Here is a 21,020-nt window from a genome sequence, read left to right on the forward strand (position 1 = left end):
AGGAGGGATGCAGTGCTATTGGTCTAACCCTTCTGCCAAGCACCGGTTGGCAGCAGCAAGGGCCGTGTTAAATTTTGGGGTACTAAATATATTTTGCCTTGGCTTGAGCCCCCACCCAGACCACCTGGAAAACGAATGAATTACTAGGGTGTCCCACATAAACTTGCAAGCAGTGTAAACACAAAGCAGAGATTTATTACAGAAAACAGAGAAAAACATCAAATGCAATGTAAAACATTACTTGACTGCAAGCCATAATCCATAGATTCTGCTGCACCAGAGGAACCTGCTAGAGAGCGTGGGTCATTCTGCGGTGCAAGGGGCCCTCGTTGCTCTTGGAGGAACGGTGGTGTGCCAGTTTTTGCTCCCACGGAGAGGCTGTATATGTCTGTGGGTCAGGCAGCATGCATGCACCGCAAAACTGGACTGGATTACATGGCCTGCTGAAATGAACCTGCAGGAAAAACTCCAGAAGGAGCCAGCCCAACCACACGGCTTGGCTAGAGCAAAGGACCATCAAAAGAAACGAGGGGAAAGATCAGGGCTGCAGGTAGTTTGGGTGACAGCTCTACTGGGAGCAGAAAGTTACAAACCTCAACCCCAGCCCAAAACTGGGTTTGAGGATTAGAAATTCCCAGGTTTCACCCCTGCTTTAACTGCCAGGCCTAACTGCTGGCCAGCAAACCCAAGGATCCAATACTCTTTTCCCCAGTATTAATCCCTTAAAATATGGAAAGAAGAGGAAGACAGGAGTTCCCAAACTTCAGGACAATTCTCCCCCTTTTCGTTATCTGCAAACTCCTTCTCCCTTGGAGGAGACTTCACTGTTCAGCAGTTCGTAGCAGCTTCCCAACCCCTGCCCAACCAGCTGACCTCACCTTATATCCCTTGCATGACATCACCCTGATGGGAGTGCCACACTCTAGTTCATCTCCCACTCAATCTGCCTGAAGAATCCTCTGCTTCCCCTGGCCAGTGGGGCCAGATACAGGCCCCAGCTTGCCGTGTGCTGGGCATGTGGTCAAAATATGGGCCATCTTGCCCACATAAACGCGCGCACACAAAGCACAAGTGTGTATGGGTGTTGCATTATAATGCGGTAGAATGAGGAAGGTCCAAAACAATGTTGAAGTTAGATTATCATTTTAAAATATATTTGTAGCTTATATCCTAGAATTTTCTACATGCATTTGCTAGTGATTATAATCTCTTGATGTTGTCTGTAACAGCTGTTTTAAAAACTATCTGATCAATCTTATTTCTAGTGTCTGTTAACATTTACATACAGGAGTTTGACTCAAAATATTCATACTTTAAACAGCATTTTAGAATTAAAAAATGAAGAGCCTTTTGGGTTGAAATTTAGCAAAAGATTGTGGGTATGCCCTGTTCAGTTTTTACTGCCTAGGTTGTGCGCTTCTTAAAAGTACCTTCTGGAAGTGTGCCATCTCTTGCTTTCCTAGCAGAAGTAGGTAAAACTCCTCCCAAGTGATTTGATTAATATATTTTTTTAAATCCTAAAATTCACTTTGCATGCACAGTAGCAGCATATAGGAATAGTCTTGAGAGCACAAGATAATGGGCGAGCAGAATTACAGGAAAGGGAACATATGTGCAAATATGAAGGGGGGCTGTTAGTGTGATATTGTAATAGTAATACTTCATAGTTCAAAGCTAGGTTAGTTGTGTCCAATGAACAATGTCCAAAGAACTGTTTTAAGACAACATGTGCAATTTATAGACAGTAAGCATCAATTTGTCAGCCATCGTGTACCAAGGCATTGAAAAACGGTGGGAATGAAGAAATTGGATGTCAGATGTCTCTTGGGAAAGGAAAGAAAGGGAGAGAATGGATATTTTAACATTAGGATGAGTAAAACTGTTTAAGTACATATCATTTCCATGTATTTGTGAATCAGACTTAATTGGTAATCAAGGCATGCCTTCAGCTGCAATAAATTAAAATCAGTTTATGTTGCAGTTACAGAATCAGGAACTGGCTTGACTCTAGCACAGTATATACAGCTTTTATAATAAAAACTTGAATAACTAATGTTTCAGAGTTTTCAGTCTTTCTGTACACAAGTTTTATATGTTATATGCATAAAATGGAGGACATATGAAAAGGTACTAGTTATTACAGAGTTAAGTCTGATGTGATGAATCTCCTTTCTTATTATAGGAGCTATACTTTCTATATTTGTGCAACCTTTATCTTTAAATGAGGTTTGCATATCAAAATGAAAATGCCTCGCTATGTTCAGAGATGGTGAGAACAAAATGTTATAGAACTGAAAGTCTGATTTTTATTTTGTTTTGTTTTTTAATTAAAGCTAATAGCCACTAGGGGCATGCGAAACGGACCATATTTGATTCAGGTTCGGCCCAAATCACTGAGAGTGATTCGATTGGTTGATTCAGATCACTGTCCCGATTGGATTTGGCAGAATCGGAGAATCAGCAATTTGGTCACAGACACAACTTCAAATGCTTTTTCTATGTGCCTCGAGGTACTGGGCATAGCTCGTGAACGCGGCAGTAGTAGGGCGGATGAAGCGTCCCACAGGAACTTTTGGGGGGTTTCCCCGTGTGCTCAGTGGTGAGCTCAGAAGTGGACCGGCAGTACTTCTGGTCTCCTTCCAGGTCTGACACTGAGTTTGTGGGGGAACCCCACGGGTTCAGCTGTCGGCCGCAGGGGGACCCCAGGTGCCCCCCAACCCAGCAGATACCAGTGGTGGCCACATTTGCTGGCATACCAGAAGTGGACTGGAAGTGCTCCTGGTCCACTTCTGGGACTGGTGTCAAATGCGCTGGGGACCCCCCCACCACGCTCTTGTCGGACGCTCCCTCTGTCCCGGCATCTCAGTGTTCATGAGCTGCCTCATACCTTGAAGTATGTAGAAAAAACATTGAAACCTGTGTCTATGGCTGAATCTTTCCAAAAGGATTTGGAGGGTTTTGATTCGATTTGGAAAGATTTGGCCGAATCTCCACCAAACAGAATCAGTGACCAAAGCTTCGCACAGCCATAATAGCCACCATGCTGAAGCTTAACTCTAAAGTTAATATATCCCTACATTTTGAGGTACAGGGGTTTAAAAAGCATCAAGCTCTGAATAAGGCTTGGGTAGGTTCTGATAAGAGGCAGAAGCAGGTCTACAGCCCAAATGTTATTTGCTTGCACCTTAAAATACGAAAACAAACATTTATCCCAAAGCATGTCTGGCTGTCCACAACAGTTCAACATAGATTCCCACCAATATCAGCTGGAGACTTAAGGAGTGGAAGGAAGGTAACACACAGATTGGCAATGGGTCTACTTGAATTTGCTGAGTTTTCTCCAAGTTTTCCTCTAGTCTATCCCCAGTATTTATAGATAGCTGGTTTAAATTTTCCAATAAATGATCTCAATTGTGTTTTGGGGGGGTTTTTTTAATTTTTTTTGTTTCGCTGAATCTTCTGGAACTGGACTGAACCAGATTTCTTGTGGACTTGGAAGTTGTCAGTTAGTTGGGATTTATGTCCTTGGGAAAGAGGGACGATTTCTTATTTCCTTTCCCCATTGTGGAATGCTGTTCCTGTTTCTTTTCTTTACTTTATGGTTTTCTCTGGCAAGGCTGCTCTTGTTTTTACAAATTATCTAAGCATTTTAGCAAAAATATATCTATTATAGCAAAGTAACATCCAATAGATTTGGTTAGATCAATTACAGCTACTACTGTTTTAAGAGAAAGCTATGATATGTATATGGATTATTTAATGTGTGGTCTTTCCTTATCTCCTTTCAGGCTTTGTGCTTTTGTTTAATTGTGTTTTGATGGCTTCCTTTACTTGCTGACCAGGTTAGCTGTCACACCAAGTTATAGCTGGCGTAACAACATAGTTGTCACATCTGTGAAGGTGCACACTACAGTCACTCAGAAACAGGCATTGGGCCTTCTGCTTAGCAGTACTTCTGCAGTTTAGCCTAGGCCCCTTGAAAGTGGTCAAGACTGGCAACAAGCTTTTATTTAGAATCATAGAATCAGTGAGTCGGAAGGGACCTAGACATGGGCAGGAAGCAGCACTGGGGGTGACAGGGGTCATAAGACCCCAGCCAGGTGCCTATCCAGTCTCCTCTTGAAGATTTCCAGGGAAGGTGAGAGCACCACCTCTCTGGGAAGCCCATTCCAGGCTCTGGCCACCCTTACAGTGAAGTAGTTCTTCCTAATATCTAACCTAAACCTATCCTCCCTCAGTTTGTGGCTGTTGTTCCTGGTGACCCCAAGGGGGGCCCTGGTAAAACAGACTTTCCCCAAGTCCCTGCTGCTGGCCCCTGATAAGATTGTAGGCAGCCACAAGATTCCCCCTCAGTCTCCCCTTGTGGAGACTGAAGAGATTCAAGTCCCTCAGCCTCCCCTCATAGGGCTGGCCATGGAGGCCCTCAACCATACGAGTGGCCTCCTCTGGACCCTCTCCAGGTACCCCACGTCCCTCTTGAAGTGCAGTGCCCAGAACTGGACACAGCACTCCAGCTGCGGCCTGACCAGCGCCGCATAGAGGGGGAGCAAGACCTCTCTGGACCTGTTAGTGATGCCCCTGTTGATTGTATGACAGGGTGCAGTTGGCTCTGCCTGTTGCTTTGTCGCATTGGCAACTCGTCATCCTGGAGTCGATCCTGGCTCCAAGATCCCTCTCTGCCTCTGTGCTGCCAAGAGAGTCAGCCCCTAACCTATAACCATGATTCTGGTTCCCTCTCCCCAGGTGCAGCACCCTGCACTTGTCCTTGTTGAACCGCATCCTGTTCAGATCCGCTCACTTCTCTAACCCATCCAGGTCTGCCTGGATGCGGTCCCTGCCTGCCGGTGTATTCACTTTACCCCACAGCTTGGTATCATCAGCAAACTTGAACAGGGTGCTCTCCACACCCTCGTCCAGGTCACTAATGAAGTTGTTGAACAGCACCAGACCAAGGACCGAGCCCTGGGGGACTCTGCTGCCCACACCCTCCCAGGTTGACATGGACCCATCCACCACCACCCTCTGGGTGTACCCGTGGAGCCAGTTTGCCACCCATGTGACTGCATTCATCAATGCCACAGTCCCTCAGCTTGCCCACCAGAATTGGGTGGAACACTGTCGAAGGCCTTCTGGAAGTCCAAGATGATGACATTGACTTCCTCCTTCCCATCTAAGCTCTTTGTTACCTGGTCATAGACAGAAACCAGGTTAGTCAGGCAGGATCGGCCTGACACGAACCCATGCTGGTTACCCCTCAACATCACTTCCCCTGCAGGGCTCTCACAAATGTGGCCCTTGATAATTTTTTCAAAGACCTTCCCCAAGATAGATGTGAGGCTGACTGGTCTGTAGTTGCCAGGCTCTTGTTTCCTCCCCTTCTTGAAAATAGGGACCACATTGGCCCTTTTCCAGTCCTCAGGGACTTTGCCCGAGCACCAGGAGTCCTCGAACAGCCGTGCCAATGGCTCCGCGATGACACCAGCCAATTCCCTCAGCACCCGCAGATAAAGGTCATCTGGGCTCGCCGACTTGGTCACATCTGAGCCATCCAGGTAATCCTTAACTAGGTCTGAACTAACAGTCGGGGGACTTGCATCCTTCCTGGGCATCCTTCCTTAGCTTTTATCCTTAACTGGGTTCGGGGAAGGAAGTTGGAATTCATCTTCCAAGATCTCATTACAACTTATAAGGGAGGAAGTCTGTGTCAGTATCTTCTTTCATCCTTGGAACTATACCCAGAAGATCATTGATTCAAAATCAAGGGAGAGACCTACTTCATTGCTAAAAAAAAGTGGAACTTTCTCACTTGGACCAAGGAGAACAAGAGTGGAAAATTAATAGCCTTTTCATAATTTGAACTTACTGGTAAAATCTGTCTGTAATGAAGGTATATATGGGACAAGTAGAAGAAACAGTAAGAATAGTGATGAAGGAGATTTGGGGGGCCTATAGAGTTATATCTGTATCAAAATAGATCTTGTTTATATATGTGTATATATAGGTGTGTGTATAGATAGATCAACGGTAGACCCCCCCCAATTTTACGCGATTCCAGCTGATGAATGAATGTCTTGCGTTTTACGTGATTTTTTTTTTTTTTTTATTAGGGTCCAGATTGGATAATGCCCCTCTGTGTCATTTGCATATATACATGAATGCTCGTGAAATTCATATATATAGGCAAAAGCCTTGCAAGATTTGCAGGCGGAATTGAGCAGGGCTGTGCCACCATTATGGTAGTGGCATCTCAAGATGCGTAGGTGAGACACTAGACATGCCTCCTAAAGGCAATTCTGCCAAGAAGAAGGGAAAAAAAGCTATGACTACGGTATGTCTGGGGTACGCAACCCCTCACTATTCTATTATTTCCTATGGGGAAAATCATCCCGACTTATGCAAATTTGACTTGCATGTAATTCCCCCAAAATGCAATACTTGCGTAAGCCGGGGGTCTGCTGTATCTGTATATACCGTCAATCCAGAAAGGAACCATCTCCCTCCCTAGATTAGAAGGCTGACCTCTATATTTGAAACAGAGAAACTTACTTACAAAATGACTTAAATGAAACAGTTAGATGGGGGTGATCGGCTAGATGACTAGGTCTTTTCCAGCTCTGTTTTTAATCTGATTCTGTGAAAAAGTAGAAGTATTCATATGAAAAGAGTTGTACTGCTACACTTTGAGGGAGGTTATCGAATACCATATTTTTACTTCTAAGTTTGGTCTGATGTGAACACTGGTTGCCTTGTTTCTGTTATGAAATGCAAGTACATCCATGAGATATTATAGTAGTACTCTTATGTGACAGATTTAGACGAATGCTTGTAACCAGCTACAGAATCATTCTTGCTGTAAACCGGGTCTGGCTGCACAGCCATTTTCACCTGGCCTATGAGCCTCCTGGAAGAATGGATGTGGGGCATGCTGCCAGAAGTCAGGGTATAGAGCTCTGCTGGGGGCACATTTCAGTGGTGGGGATGCAGGTAACTTAGCAAATGGCAGCAACACAGGTTGCACTACTAGAGGTAGGTCTGAATCCAGTCTTGTAAGGAGCCCAGTGATTTGGATCTGGTCCGGTTGGCTGGTGCCCCTCACCTTCCCCAGCCCTGTCAAAGTGGGAGGCCCAGCTGCCAGATCTATGGGACCAGGGACCTCAGTCTGAGCCCTGGCTGCCACCCACAGGAAGCAGCAACTGCTGCGCTCCAAGCGGAGAACAGAGCAGCTCCCCTTCCTCTGCAGGCAGCACAGCTGGAGCAGAGCCCATGGGAGGGGTGTGTGCAGGCTGTCCACTATGGACTAGGGCTTCTTGCCCTGCTGCTGTCTGTGGCAGAAAGCCACCTCTGTTCCTCCTCAAAAAATCTGCTCTGTGACATTTTGGTTAAGATGGGCCCTGCAGAGGGTACACACCTTACCCTGTCTCTAGGTAACCTGAGCTGGATACATTCCTGAGGGAGGGGGGAAACTTGCTCCCTCTGCCTACATGGCTGGGATCACATACCTGGGTGAGGGGCTTGGGCTCCCTGGGGAGCTAGGAACAGCCAGTCTGCCCAGCAATTAGTGATGTATTTCAAATTGGTTGGCTGATGGCCAACAGGCACTGGCCTCCGTTGGACCAAGTAAACGAGGTTGTAAAGGCTATATAAGTTAAGGACTGCCCAGGAGGAGGGGGCAGCAGCCATGAGGAAGACTCAGAGAGAGAGAAGAGCAGAACCATCTGAAACTTGCTCTCTCTCAAAACTCATGATCAAGAACTGCCTACTTCCAGAGGGAATCTCCACCTGCCTCTGGATGATACTTGTGAGTAAGCTACCTGAGATCTAACTAAATACATAGTTGCAGTAACTCAGATGGGCAATCAAAGGCTCCTCCAGCCATGCCAGTTTGCTGTATGGGATTTCTTTGATATTGCTCTACCCTGCACCCTATTCCAACCCTACTACCCCTTGTAACCAGTAAAGCTCTCCTTTGTACCTAGCATGGGAGACTTATTGGGAGTGGGTTTAGATTATGCCTTGGGGTCCCCTTGGTTTGGTTGACTAAGGGAGACCACTACTGTGCTTCTGACTGAGGAAAGTATCCCAAGTTCTTGAAGTGAATCAAGTACCCTCAAGGGCTACTAGGTCTGTGTTTCCCAGGGTGCTGAGCCAGAATCAAGCCCATCCCTGGGTGGTGGCAATGTTACCCCCAGGCTAGCGGGTGTGCTCCAGGAGGGGGGTCGGCCAGACGTGAGGCACCCCCAGGAAGGCACTCAGAGTCTGGACGGTGGTTTGGGCAGTGAGGTGGATGGCTCAATGCAGAAGTGCCCCATACTGGCCCACCACACCCTCTCCCTGGGGCTTCTGCAGCCCAGTGGGTGGGACCCAGCACAGCAGGGCAGATTGGAGCTGGGCAGGGAGGCTTATGCTGCTGCTGGGAGCTCCAAGCTGGCCTGGCAAAGTGCGCCCTGCCTTCCTGGCAACAGTGTGGGGGAGGGCAGTGCAGAGTTGTGCCCTTCACTGCTGCTGGCAGGCAGGGGCACCTTACTGTGGCAGCACAGGGCTTGCAGCAGCAAGGAGCTTCCCCACCTGGTCCCACCCACTGGGCTGTGGAGGCTCTGGGGAAAAGGGCAGGAGGGTGGGGTGCCCGAGCTTGTAGCAGGCAGTCCTTGCCCCACCCTGCACACAGATCTGGGGGGCATGTGTCCCACTTGCCCCCTGGGAGTGTGCGCAGCATCAGGGAGCCAGCCACAGCCCCCAGAGGAGCATCTTGCAGCTGTACATACAAGCCCTGTGCACTGTCTGACTGTGCGGCAGCCCAAGCTCTACCCAACTCCTTCCCTCCCTCTCTATGGGAGCCTCAGTTCCCCCACCACCACCACCAGAGTTACCTGCACATGGCAACCCCTGCCTGTCCACTTTCCTCCCGCTCTTCCCAGCCCGTGCATTTCTCTGTTAAAATGAGAAATTAGTGTTTTCTCAGTTAAAAGGAAAAATCTACGCTTTTCCCCTGTTTTTCTGTGGGAAATGGAAAACCTGGATCCCTGATACTTAGTAAATCAAGGGTAAGGGTCTGAGTCTTTGGTATAAACTGTTATATCTTCATTGACTTTGTTTTTGTACCAACTGAGGATCTGCTCCTCAATCAAAGTACTGGCATCTCCCCTTACCAGGTAAAACTATTTAAAATGAAGAAAATTAAATTATGTTTGAATTCTGGTTTCTGTGTGGTTTGTTCAGGAGCTCCAGTTTTGATCTGGTTAAGCAATATTGTGTGCAGTTGATATTTTAATAAGTTTTATGTGCTGCTTTTTCCAAGATAGGTCATCACAGAGGGCCAAGACAGCATAATATTTTTGCAGTAATTTTAGGGCTGAAATCAGTCATCCAAAAAAATCTCGAGCACTGAAAGGATATTTTTGACACTCAGTACAGCTTCATATTTTCATTTCTGAAAATATAGCAGTTATATTCAATATTACCTACATGCCATGCTTAACCATTTTTAAAGCTGTTTTGAGTATCTGAAGATGCAAAAGATTAATTATTCTAAAGTATAATGAAGTGCTTTCTTTAGAAATATAATTCAAATAGCTAAATTTATATGCTTTACTTTCTAACCAATAACAACACTCGCATCCTTTTGGACTGAGGTAAAACAAAACAAAAAATCTCACTCTTAAAGGAAGGAAAAATGTAATTGGAGAGTGGCTTTTCATTTGAAATAGTAAACTCATATGTTCAGTACTTGCTGGTTTACACTGTACAAACTGAATTGGTGAATTTTTAATATTCTGCTTTTCATGAGCTGTATAGCTGAAATAAAATGCAGGTTTAATCTTGAGATCAAAAGCCTGAGTATTGTATTTGTGCTCTGACTCACTACTTAGCTTTTTTCTTTTCCTAAATCAATCCTGCCTAGTGCAGTAAATGACATGTTCATGAGGCATAATGAGACAGGTCATTGTCCATAGTCATGTAAGTAGGTGCTGGCAGCGATTGGGAGTGCTTCACCAAATATAATTTAAATGTGACCATATAATCTAGAAAAGCTTGTTTATTCATCCTTGTTTTGAGATGGATGTTTGGAAAGCATTGAATTGTGTTAACTTTGGCAGTATCAAATTTAATAATTCTGAACAATCTGAGCTTGCTGGTGAAATGAGTTTTAAGAGCTGGGGAAGAGCGTGTTTCACTGTGCAAATCCACAGCAAATGTAAAGCTCTGTATGTGGTGGCAGTGCTGTTTGGACTAGAGCAGTGTTGCTTAGTCTACATCCTACAAAAGCAGGTCCTCTGGCCAAAGGGCTCTGGGCTGGTGCAGGGCAGCACACGGGGCTTTTCCATGGCCAGGTCTGGAGTTCTCTTGTCGGGGCAGCCCGTGGGGTTGGTCCTGCATGCCAGATCACACCTGCAGATTGACCCCACCTGACACACTGAATCAGACCTGTGGACCAACTTGCATCAAAATCTTTTAAGGGTGCAGGACTTTTTTCTTTTTCACCTGGCTCCTCTGAATTGACCTTTTCCATTGCAGTCAGTTTTTTCTTCTTTTCTTGTGGGGAATGTGTCTGTAAAATAACTAATAAGAAAAATCATAATTCACCAGTTTCTTCTGTTACATGACCCTTTGATGAGCCTTTTCAAGTATCAGTCCCCAACCAGGTGATCCATTACTTCATTCCATTTTTCTGTGATCTTCAGACTTGGAAAAAAGGTTGTGGGTACAGACTCATCTCACAAGCGTGTTCTAATTAAATGACCAGTCCTCAAAATTAAATGGTTATTGTTAGCTGTGTGCCAGGTGCAAGAGTCCTTTTTTGTTTCCATGGAGGAAGCAAAGCAGTCAGGACAAATGAGGTGCATGTTAAAAATGGGGCCTGTGGCTTTTCACAAGTATACATAGTTCCCCAGATCAAATGGAATACATAGAATCACAGAAAAGTGGAGCTGGCAATGCCCATGAAATCTGCAGGACAAAAAAAATAATGAAAATGAAATGCTGGCACCCCACAGGGAGCCAGCAATCAGGGTGCTGCAGCAGCCCACCAGGGCAAGGAAGGGAAGGGGAGAGGGAGGGCTGTCTGCTTGAAGGGCTCCTGGCAAGATAGCTGCTGCACTCACCCCTTGCCACTGATTTGCTGTGAGGGTTGCCTGTCATGTGGCCCTGCCTCTTTCCGCCATTTGACCCTTGCAGTCAATCAGTGGCCAAGGGCAGAGCCATCTGACAGGCAGTCCTTGCAACCAGCTGGCGCAAGGGGTGGGGCCACCAGGACCCCTTGGTCAGTGGGGTGGGGGACACTGCACTGTGCTGTAAAACTGCTGCTGGGCCCCATGTTCTGCCCGCAAAATTGGGCAGCTGCTTTGAATTAAGTATGTCCCAAGCATAACCCTGGATTTAAGGTTGCCCAGGGTTAAAGATGAAGCCGTTTATGTATTTGTATCCCTACAGGCTTTTGCACACAACTGTTACTGTGTAAGGGTCTGAAGCAGCGGCTCTTCTCCCCTTTTGAAATGCTCCAAGTATATATTTGTCTTTGCCTGAAGACTCTAGCAGATCCAGCTTTAGTCTACTCATCTCCAGAACAAATAATCCCAGTTTTTCCTTGTAAATCACATTTTCTAGCGCTTTTATTTTTGTTGCTATCCGCAGGACTGTTAATTCTTCCATGTCCTTCTTGAAGTGTTGTGCTCAAAATTGGAGACAGTGCTCCATGTGAGGCCTCACCAGTATCAAATAAAGTGAAAAAATCACTTTCCTTGATTTGGAAGCAGCAATCCTATTAACACAGCCCAGTATGCTATTAGGGATTGGGGTTTTTTGCTATAAGAGTACACTGTAGGCTCATATTCAACTTAAGGTCCACTGTAATTCCCAGGTCATCATCTGTAGCATTGCAGCCTAACCTTTTGGCCAGTAATGTTTTGGAGAGAGATGTGGGTTTTCCGGAAAATTTTTCCAGTGCTCTAAATAGAACGTGATCTGATTTAGCATGTTTATTTGACTTATTTAGTAAACAAAACTAAAAATATACCTCCACGTTAATTTTATGTCCGAATAACCACAAGTATTTAAGCTGAAATATTTGATTAGAAAAAAGATTAAACCATGTTAAGTGTGCTTTATTTAAATGTTATATTCAAAGCTTTATGTGGAAATTAAATTATTTTTATTGGAATACTTTTAAAAATGTAAAGACAATACACAAGAGCATGTACTTCCCTTGGACTGTTTTTTTAAATTGAAGAAAAAAAATGAAGGCACTGAAAACTGTTCACACTAATTTTAGCACACCCAAAGAACCTATGATATGTCGTGCTTGTCCATTCATCTACTTCAGCAGAGTTTATCTGTCTTCTACTGAGGTCATTGTGGCACCTCCAGTTTCACTGTTACTATCTACAAAGCTTGATTTAAAGCTTGACCGTCTTGAACAACTACTTATGGTGGATTGCATATCTGTTGACAGTGATCTTGAAAGCAAGGATCCTGCTTCTTCTTTCCTCAGACTTGGCAGCGCAACATTTTCATTTTCCTTTTTTTTTTTTTTTTCAAATCTGCTATTTCACTTGAGCTACCAAGTTCCTGCAACAAAAGGGAGAAGATTTTTTTATTTTAGCCTATTCTAGTCTGACTTCATCCATCAGAAGAAGGAGAAGCACCAGGGAGCTTGCTCCCCCCTCCCTTCCAGAAAGAACACTCTGATGCTCAACTTGTTGCTCAGTTGCCCTAGTACTGCAGAGCCAAAGGGTGGCCTCTGCCATTGGTCAGAGGACTAAGCTGGGTTGAAATATTTAACTATATCTATTATGTAATTTTAAAAAAATATATGTATATTGTTACTCCTAAGCTACTTTAGTGCTTAGTGCAGACAGAAAAGCAGGATACAGATTTTTAATAAATAATATTCTAAAATTGCATTAAATTTTAAAATGAAAATGTTTAAAATAATATAGATGCTAATCTATACAGTGTGTTATTTAACATATTAAGTTGTTTACTTGAATAGGAGTCCTGAAGTAGACTTTTCTCAGATGATGTTGTTCCACCACTTTGGTTGTATTAGCTTTCTATATATGGCTTGTACTCTTTCAGGACAATTTTTACATGTTATTAAATGTTTCTTCATGCTTGTTGTGTTGTTAGTATACTCTTGCCTGCAGTATTTACATCTACCAACTTTTCCTTTCTTCAGTGGCTTGAACTTCACAATAATGATGCCACACTGGGGTTTTTTTTCTAATTAGGCATGATTATGACTACTTCAAAGCAAAAGCACTAAAAAACAGGCAGACTTTATACAAACACTTCCAACTTCACCAACTCAAGAAAAGAAATGAGACACTGCTCTGTGTGTTTGCTGAACCGAAAGTGAAACACAAATAGTTACAGTTTGAGTTTTGGTTTTGCTTTCATTTGAGTCTGAGATGAAATAAGAATTTTAGCTTTGGTTTTCATTTGACCTGCACAGCCAATTAGGTGAATTCATAACTTGATTTTTGGTTTGGATTATTATGTGAGTGTATTTACCCTCCTGTTTACACATCAGTAAAACATATATGTACGCTCTCGCACTTCCTAGGGGTAGTCACCTGAAAAACATTAATTACAACTTTGAAACTCCCAAGCTTACCTAATATTGTATTAGCATCCATTCATTGTTACTTGTGAATTTTATGAAAGAATGAATTTTTAGAAATGGAAAATTTCCCACAAAAATAAAGTGCTGGAAAAATTTTCTACCCCACATCTCTGGTTTTGGAGAAATGAGCTGGAGCTACCTTACCACTTAGTCCCAGTAAGGATGTAGACAAAGCCCCCTGGCTGTGTGCACTGGATTCAGCCTGCAGCAATATGTTGCCAACCCCTAACCTAGCCAGTTATTCTAGAGTGGATGCATCTGCATTGTCACATGCACTTAACTGCACAGTGGACTAATTTGCTGCAGTGTAAAGAAAGCATCATAGTTTCCACATGTGCAATGGTATTAGACTGCAGCAAACTAATTTCACCACCATAACGTGATACTGTCAGGGACAGTAGTATCTTATGGCAGTGAAAATAATTGTGCCTAAAGATGTGTGTAAACACTGACCCGGGCATATATTGCACCCAGGCAACAGAGGGCCACACCCCTGCCTGCCATCTAGCTGCAGGGCCCTGCACTCTGGGGCACTCTTGTGCTCCCCCCACCCCCATGAGCTCAGGGCTGCTCTGACTTGGCTCAAACTGGTGTGGTCCCAGGCACAGTGTCTGCACATGCTCAACCTGCTGCAGTCCAGAGTGCATATACACATGCTATAAGGCACCATGATAAACTCTGGTGCCAGAGCTTATCACACCACCTCAGTGGCGCATGTAGATGCACTCTGTATTTCTGCATGCAGTTGTTCTTTTGCAAATGCATAGCTCTTTACTTGTCCTTAATGACTTTCATTTGATTAATTTTAATATTATTTGTCCAGTTTATCGAGGTCATTCTTAATCCTCCCCTCCAGCGTTTGCACTAGTGTCCTCCATCTTGGTGTCATCTTGCAATATCCTGAGTGTGCACTCACGTCTTATTCTCCAAATTATTAATGAAGGTATTGAACAGCACAGGACCCAGGATGGGTTCCCCCCTCCTCCCCCTATCAATTTGTTTGCTCTTGGAGCACAGTCATGCCATTAGTTATGCATTGGTCCCAGTGTCAGAAACCTTGTAAAAGATGCAGTGCATATATTGCTGTTCCCCCATCACAGTGCCTATCATTTTGTCATCTTTCAAAATGTATTAAAATATGGCCTTTGATTAAACTGATGGAAGTACAGTGGTCACTATAGACTGCATTCATAGCAAGAATGGATGTTGCTGTCGTTGTAATATCTGTGCTTTCCTAAGAACACAACTCATGAGAATACAGCTGTAGAAAATATATCTCTACAAGAACATTAAGGCCCATTCTTAACAGATTTTTCACTGGGATTAAGAAACCTGAATTTAAAAATTTAGACTAATACAGTTATTAATTTGTGTAGTTTGTGGCATGAAGCAGGTGGAGTAGTTAATAATATAACTCATATTTCACACAGATCTCCCAAACTTAAATTGTTTTAAGGTCATTTACTTTTCTGCCTACTGCATCTTAGCAACCTTTAAAATGGTTGCTTCCTTTTATAAGGTGAAAAAATTGTTGCAGTGTGTCAGTTAGAACCATAACAGTATCTTTTCAAGTAGATGAGTTTTAGCTTTAGTTAAAGTTTTGTCCTCACTAAAATAAGAAATACCTTCTGAATGGATGAGTTGATGGCTAAACAAAATTTAATTAAGCTTTTTCAAATGGGTAAAATATCGGTGCAGCTAATTAATTTGCATGTAGCAGTGTCCTAACCCAGCTAGAGTGCACCCTAATGCAGTTAACACGCATGACATGGTTTTGGTGCATCTCTGTATGGTGCTGCTTTTTTGTCCTGTTGACAAAACCCCGGTACTTGAGTGTGACTACTCTTGGGTGTATTAAGATTTGCAAATTAGGCATCTGTGTGCTCTTGAAGGGCCCGATCTTGGCATGCTCCAAGCATACTGACAGAAAGTATATATTCCAGATGTAGTGACAGCCTTGAATTTAGCACAAAGCACAGCATTCACAGCCATTTTTATAGTGGGTGGGGTGGGAGGTGGTCACCCTTTATGTAATAGCATCATGGTTGGGGTGTTCTCAAGAATGTATGGGAACAAGGGTCAAACCTGTATCTCCCACCTCCCAGAAAATGTCCTCTCTCTTTATGGATTAGGTTGAGAGGGAGGTACCCTCCACCTCTTCTGCAGAACCTGTGCTATCATGTAGCCAAGAATGTGAGCTTCAGAAAACCAGAATGAGAGCATGTAAGCGGGAGAATGAATTTATAGGCCAGTGATGAGAGTATTCCCATGATAGAGGAGAGCCCTTGCTTTGGTACCCTGTTCACAACAACGCTACTTTATGAGTATTTGTCCTGTGTCTCTTGACAGAAAATACTTACGTCAAGGGTGTCCAACTTGTCAGCAGGCCAGGGCCACAAGCTGTGGGCCAAGTATCCCTGGAGCGGGCACACCACCTTCCTGCATTGTCACGCATAGATGCCATTTCTCCTTTTTTCTGTATCGTACCATGCACAGACACCCATCTCCTCCATGCTGGGTTGCACCATGCTATACATGGGTATTCCCTCTGCTCCGTGCTATGCATGCAGGCAGGCCCATAGCCCACTCCCTAGCTCTCCACACTGTGGGTCTGGGACTGTGGTGCTACGCCGTTGCCACCCCGGGGGTGAGGGCCAAAAACAAAGGGAGGGGGAGCCTGCTGATGATAAAGCAGTGGAGGAGCAACTACCCCATGTGCTGCAAATTGACCCCTCATGTACTACACATGGCCTTCAGGTGACAAATTGGACACACCCAGCTTAAGCAATCCAGGGGGATGCCTGGGATCTCTCCCCTGGGCCCCAGGGGTGTTTAGTCCACATAATTCTTTAAAATACCGCTTGCAAAACATGTTACACTTCTCAATTTTGGTAAACTTCAAATAGGGAGACTATTAGCTAATAGTTATGGTGTGAACTACATAAAGGGCTTTAGAATTCCAGAATTGTTTTATTGTTGAACAACACAAATTAGTTATCTTTCATTATACCTGTCAGTGTAACTATTATTTCAAGGAAAAAAATCTCATCAATGTGAAGGTCAGAATATCCAGTTAATTTTAAAATAAAGACATTTCATTTCTTAAATTTCTATCATTAAACCATTCTTCAGAAAAAGTGTACTCATAATATGTAACCTAAACTAAATATCAAGGAATCTTATGTTGTGGAATAACATGTCAAGGGACGTGGCAGAATATTTTGAAACACTACATCTTCATTAAAAAAATTAAGTGCATAACTATGTTGCAATATTCTGATTTAGCAGGGAAATGAACTAAAACAGTATGCTTTCTAATGCTGAAATTTTGGTGTTTTAATTAAAACTGGTTGAATAGATAAACCTTGGCATGTTCAAATTGTGATTTTATTTTAATTTCTCTGGAGATAGCCATTTAACACGTGTAAATATGCTTTTAAAAATTGTGTGATTGATAAATAAAGTCCTGCATGTTTTTGTGCCAAGCCCTTAATTATAGGCCAAACTTGTACCAACCACTGTGTTAAGGGATAATTCTTTGCCTTACAAGAATTTAAGGCGAAGAATTATCCCTAAACACAGTGGTTGGAACAAGTTTCCCTGTAATTAAGGGATTGGTATGAAGAATTATCCTTAAACACAGCAGTTCTCATGTGAAAGGTCACAGCAATTCTTATTTGTGACCTTTTACATAAGAACTGCTGTGTTTAGGGATAATTCTTTGCCTTACAAGAATTTTTGTGACCTTCTACATGAGAATCTATAATAATTCAATTGCTTATAGCAGGTCCCTTTTCTTTGTCATGTGGAATTCAATCCAGATGTGGCCGTGTTATAATGTATGAAGAAGTCACCATTTCTCCAAGTTTTTGGGAGTCTGCCAAAATCACCGAATCCTCCTAGAGCAGGCTAACATTGCAGACCTAAAGTAAAAATACATTGCACTAAACTTCTATGAGTGTGGGGAGCCAAGCATCTTCCCGTACTTCTTTCAAGTACCCATGGGTAGGACAAAGAATGAAGCTTGGCTCCTACAATATAGTCTTGGTTCCTTTACTTCTTTTAAGAGTGTCACCGCATGCGACAAGAACTCGCCCAAATCCTCATGGGGGAAGAAAGACCTGAGATCCATCCATAAATTCCCAGATCTACCACCTTTGGGTGGTAGGGACTGCAGCAAGCAGGAGCCCTCATCTCTGAGTGTTGGGAAAAACTGACATTAAGGTTTCCACCAGTCACCCCCTGCAGCCATCATGTGCAGTAAAAACATTTTTTAAATGTTTTGTTGTGAAGTAAAGCATTGTGTACATGCGCACACACACACCTGTTAACAGAACATTCTTGTAAGTTGAAGGGTCAAGCACCTGGTAGTTAAGATGTCAGAGTTATGGTTTCCCATGCAGTCTTGTATATATGGATTAGATAGTATGTTTACATGACCACATGCTATTTTTTCATATATTGTACCATTTTAATAAATGGTATTTGAAGCCCAACCCTGACAAAACAGTTTTTTTCCGCTCACTAATGTCCAGGTTAAACACCTGACTATGAATCTGCTTTTGTAGAAAACCAGTCAACTGTGAACCCAACACCAAATATTTAAGAGTCCACTTTGACCATAGCCTTGCCTGTAGGCATCGTTTACAAATAACTAAGAACATACTTGCCACACATCACAACATAATCTCAAAACTGGCTAGTACGAGTTGGGGAAATGATGCAAAAGCTCTTAGAACATCACCACTGGCGCTCATTTATTCAGTGGCTGAGTATTGTGCCGCAGTTTGGGGCAGGAGCACTCAAACCAGCCTGATTGACTCTCAGTGAAACAATGGGACTCGTAACAGGTGCTTGCTGGTACACTCCTGTCCCCTGGTTGTCTGTTCTATCTCATTTTCTTCCTCCTGATCTTCCACGTTAACAGGCTACTTTACATCTCCAAAAAAATCCTTGCATCTAATTCCCTATCAATTTTTGAGGCACTTAATGTACCCTTCCCCTACCCCTCGCAATCCCCACTCCCCCAGCCAAGACTTAAGTCGAGAAGGCCATTTTGTAGTGTAGAAAAGCAGCTGAATGATGAAAACTTTGGCATCAAGGAGAAATGAACCCAGCAATAGAATACAATTGACATCATTAAAAAATTGCTCATCGCTGATCACAGACCCCACATCTAAACCCCCTAGCTTTGCTTTACCAAGGCAAAGCTGGACAATGGTGATCAGGGTTCATACTGGACAAGGTAGATATAATTACCTGCTACATATATGGAATTTTATCAAAGACCCCAAGTGCAAGTGTGGCAAAATCCAAACTCTAGCACACGTCAGAGAGGAGCATCCTATTTATCATTTTAATGGTTGCATTGAAGACCTGTGCTAGGCTATGGACAATGCTTCACAATGGATATCAAAACCAAAGTGGTCATTCTAGCCTCATCCTTAAGTGCCGTTGTTTATAGGTTGCCTATAAGTTGCTTGTAGCTTGCTCTGTCATTCAGTTACTGTATTCCATACTAATAAATATAGTGAATGTACATAATGGATGCAAATGATAACAATATAGTTCAATACATTTCCCCTTTTTATAGAAAACCAGAGAGCCAAAAACAGCAATAGGCAATTCTTACAAGAGTGTATGCAACAAAAGATTGGTCACCTAACTGCAGAAAAATGGCAAATTGCATTCCGAAAATACTGAGCCTAGTCCTATACCATGGGATTGTCCAACTGGCAGCCCCCAAGAAGCCAGCACATGGCCCAAGCATCCTAGTGGCTGCCTCTTCCATTGCCGCAAGATGGGAAGGGTCCATGGATTTGCACATCTACCACAGCTGGGGTGGGAGACATGATTTGTGCACTGCTGCTGCCACACAATATGGGGAGGGTCTCATACCACTGCTGCAGCTCAGCAGAGATCCTGAAGTCTCAGCATATCTCAGCCTGTGTGGGAAGGGGGTAGACCATGAGCCAAGCCACAGTCCAGAGCAAGTTGCAGGGCTGCTCATGCTGTGACTACTGTTTATCCAGGGAGGGTAATCTCAGAAGGGATAGTCGGTCACACAGCAAATGGCCTGTGCCATGTACAGTTCCCCCAGATACACCAGAGTTCATTAGTCCTAGCATAGAAACTTGTCAAATTATATAGCTAAACAATCTCAGAGTGGACAAAGGCAAGGGTTGAGATGTATAGGATAGTTTACATTTCTTCTGTTAGTCTCTGCAGTCTTGGATATATGCATAGCTGCCATGGACTTCAAGTGTAAAATACCTGAGTTCTTAGCTATTGTTATCTAGTCTGTGCATGATCTTATTTTATAATACATGTTATATCCATGTTACTTTCAGTATTGATCATTTAAACAAAAGCACTGATAACATAGACTGGCAAACAAGAAAAAACATATTCTTTTTTAGTTGACTTAGCTATGCATTTCTGCTTTTAGGCTTAGTCTCAGTTAACTTTCAGACCCAGAACTCTGCAGCTTTGAAAACAAAACAGTTTAGTATACATTCAAAAATAAGCTGTTTAACTTTAGGCATCTAAACGTCAACTTCAGTATTTTTCTTCTGAGCAAAAGTTGATGGGTGAGTGGTGGGATGCAGTGGAGTCAATTTTTGTTTTTTAAACAATGATTTTGAGTTCCAGATACATTTTTAGGAAATGGATTTTGCTGAAAGCTTAAAAAAAGTATTTTTTAAAGTTGGGAACAAGGGCTTTTTGTGATATCCTTTTTGGACGAACTGTATAGTTGGAAGAGTGTCTTACAAGTGTTACAAAGCACTTTTCTACAGATTTAGAAAGAAACAGACACAGACTAGGCTAAATGGGAAGAAATGGTTTGTGTTCAATGTTAATAAGCAATTCTTTTAAACTGCCAAGTTTTGGGAACCATGCTTCATAGGATGAAAATGCAGATGAGTAAACTGAAGAGGATACCATGCTTGTAGAAAGTGTATAATTGTCTATCTAAACTTACTTTGAACATATCTGGTGATCATTTTTTTTGTTTTTCCTATTATACAGACACTCTTAGAATATGCAGAAAAGTGGAAGACATCTGAAGATCCTCTGCCGTTGTTGGAGGTATACAGAGTGGCTATCCAAAGTTATGTTAAAGCACGACCTTATCTTACCTCTGAGTGTGAAAAAGTAGCCTTTGTGCTTGAACGCTTATCACTGTGAGTATGTTTTTCAGTGAATTGCACGTTATATGTAGATAATATAAATTTTAAGCAATTTCCACTTGATACCGGTTAATTTCTAGATTGAATTTAAAAGTTGATATTGATCCATAGTGTTCTCAATCAGGGATGGGCAAAATATGGCTCATAGACAGAATCTGGCCCACCAGGCCATTCCGTCCAGCCCGTGGGGCCCCTCTAAAATTTAGAAAATT

At 43.1% G+C, this 21,020-nt stretch overlaps 1 protein-coding gene across 2 annotated transcripts in view; it reads left to right on the top strand.

The window, feature by feature from the left end:
• The window catches only part of ZNF292 (zinc finger protein 292), a 98,363-nt gene that overhangs the window by 24,225 nt on the left and 53,118 nt on the right, over nucleotides 1-21,020 (top strand). For both annotated transcript variants that reach the window (XM_090036170.1, XM_090036178.1), the window contains exon 2: nucleotides 20,648-20,802. In XM_090036170.1, the coding sequence (XP_089892296.1) occupies nucleotides 20,648-20,802 (155 nt within the window). The remainder of the gene's footprint in view (nucleotides 1-20,647; nucleotides 20,803-21,020) is intronic.

This window comes from Crocodylus siamensis, chromosome 1 (genome assembly GCF_052110815.1).
Source record: "Crocodylus siamensis isolate JL-2025a chromosome 1, ASM5211081v1, whole genome shotgun sequence".
Classification (NCBI taxonomy): Eukaryota; Metazoa; Chordata; order Crocodylia; family Crocodylidae; genus Crocodylus; species Crocodylus siamensis.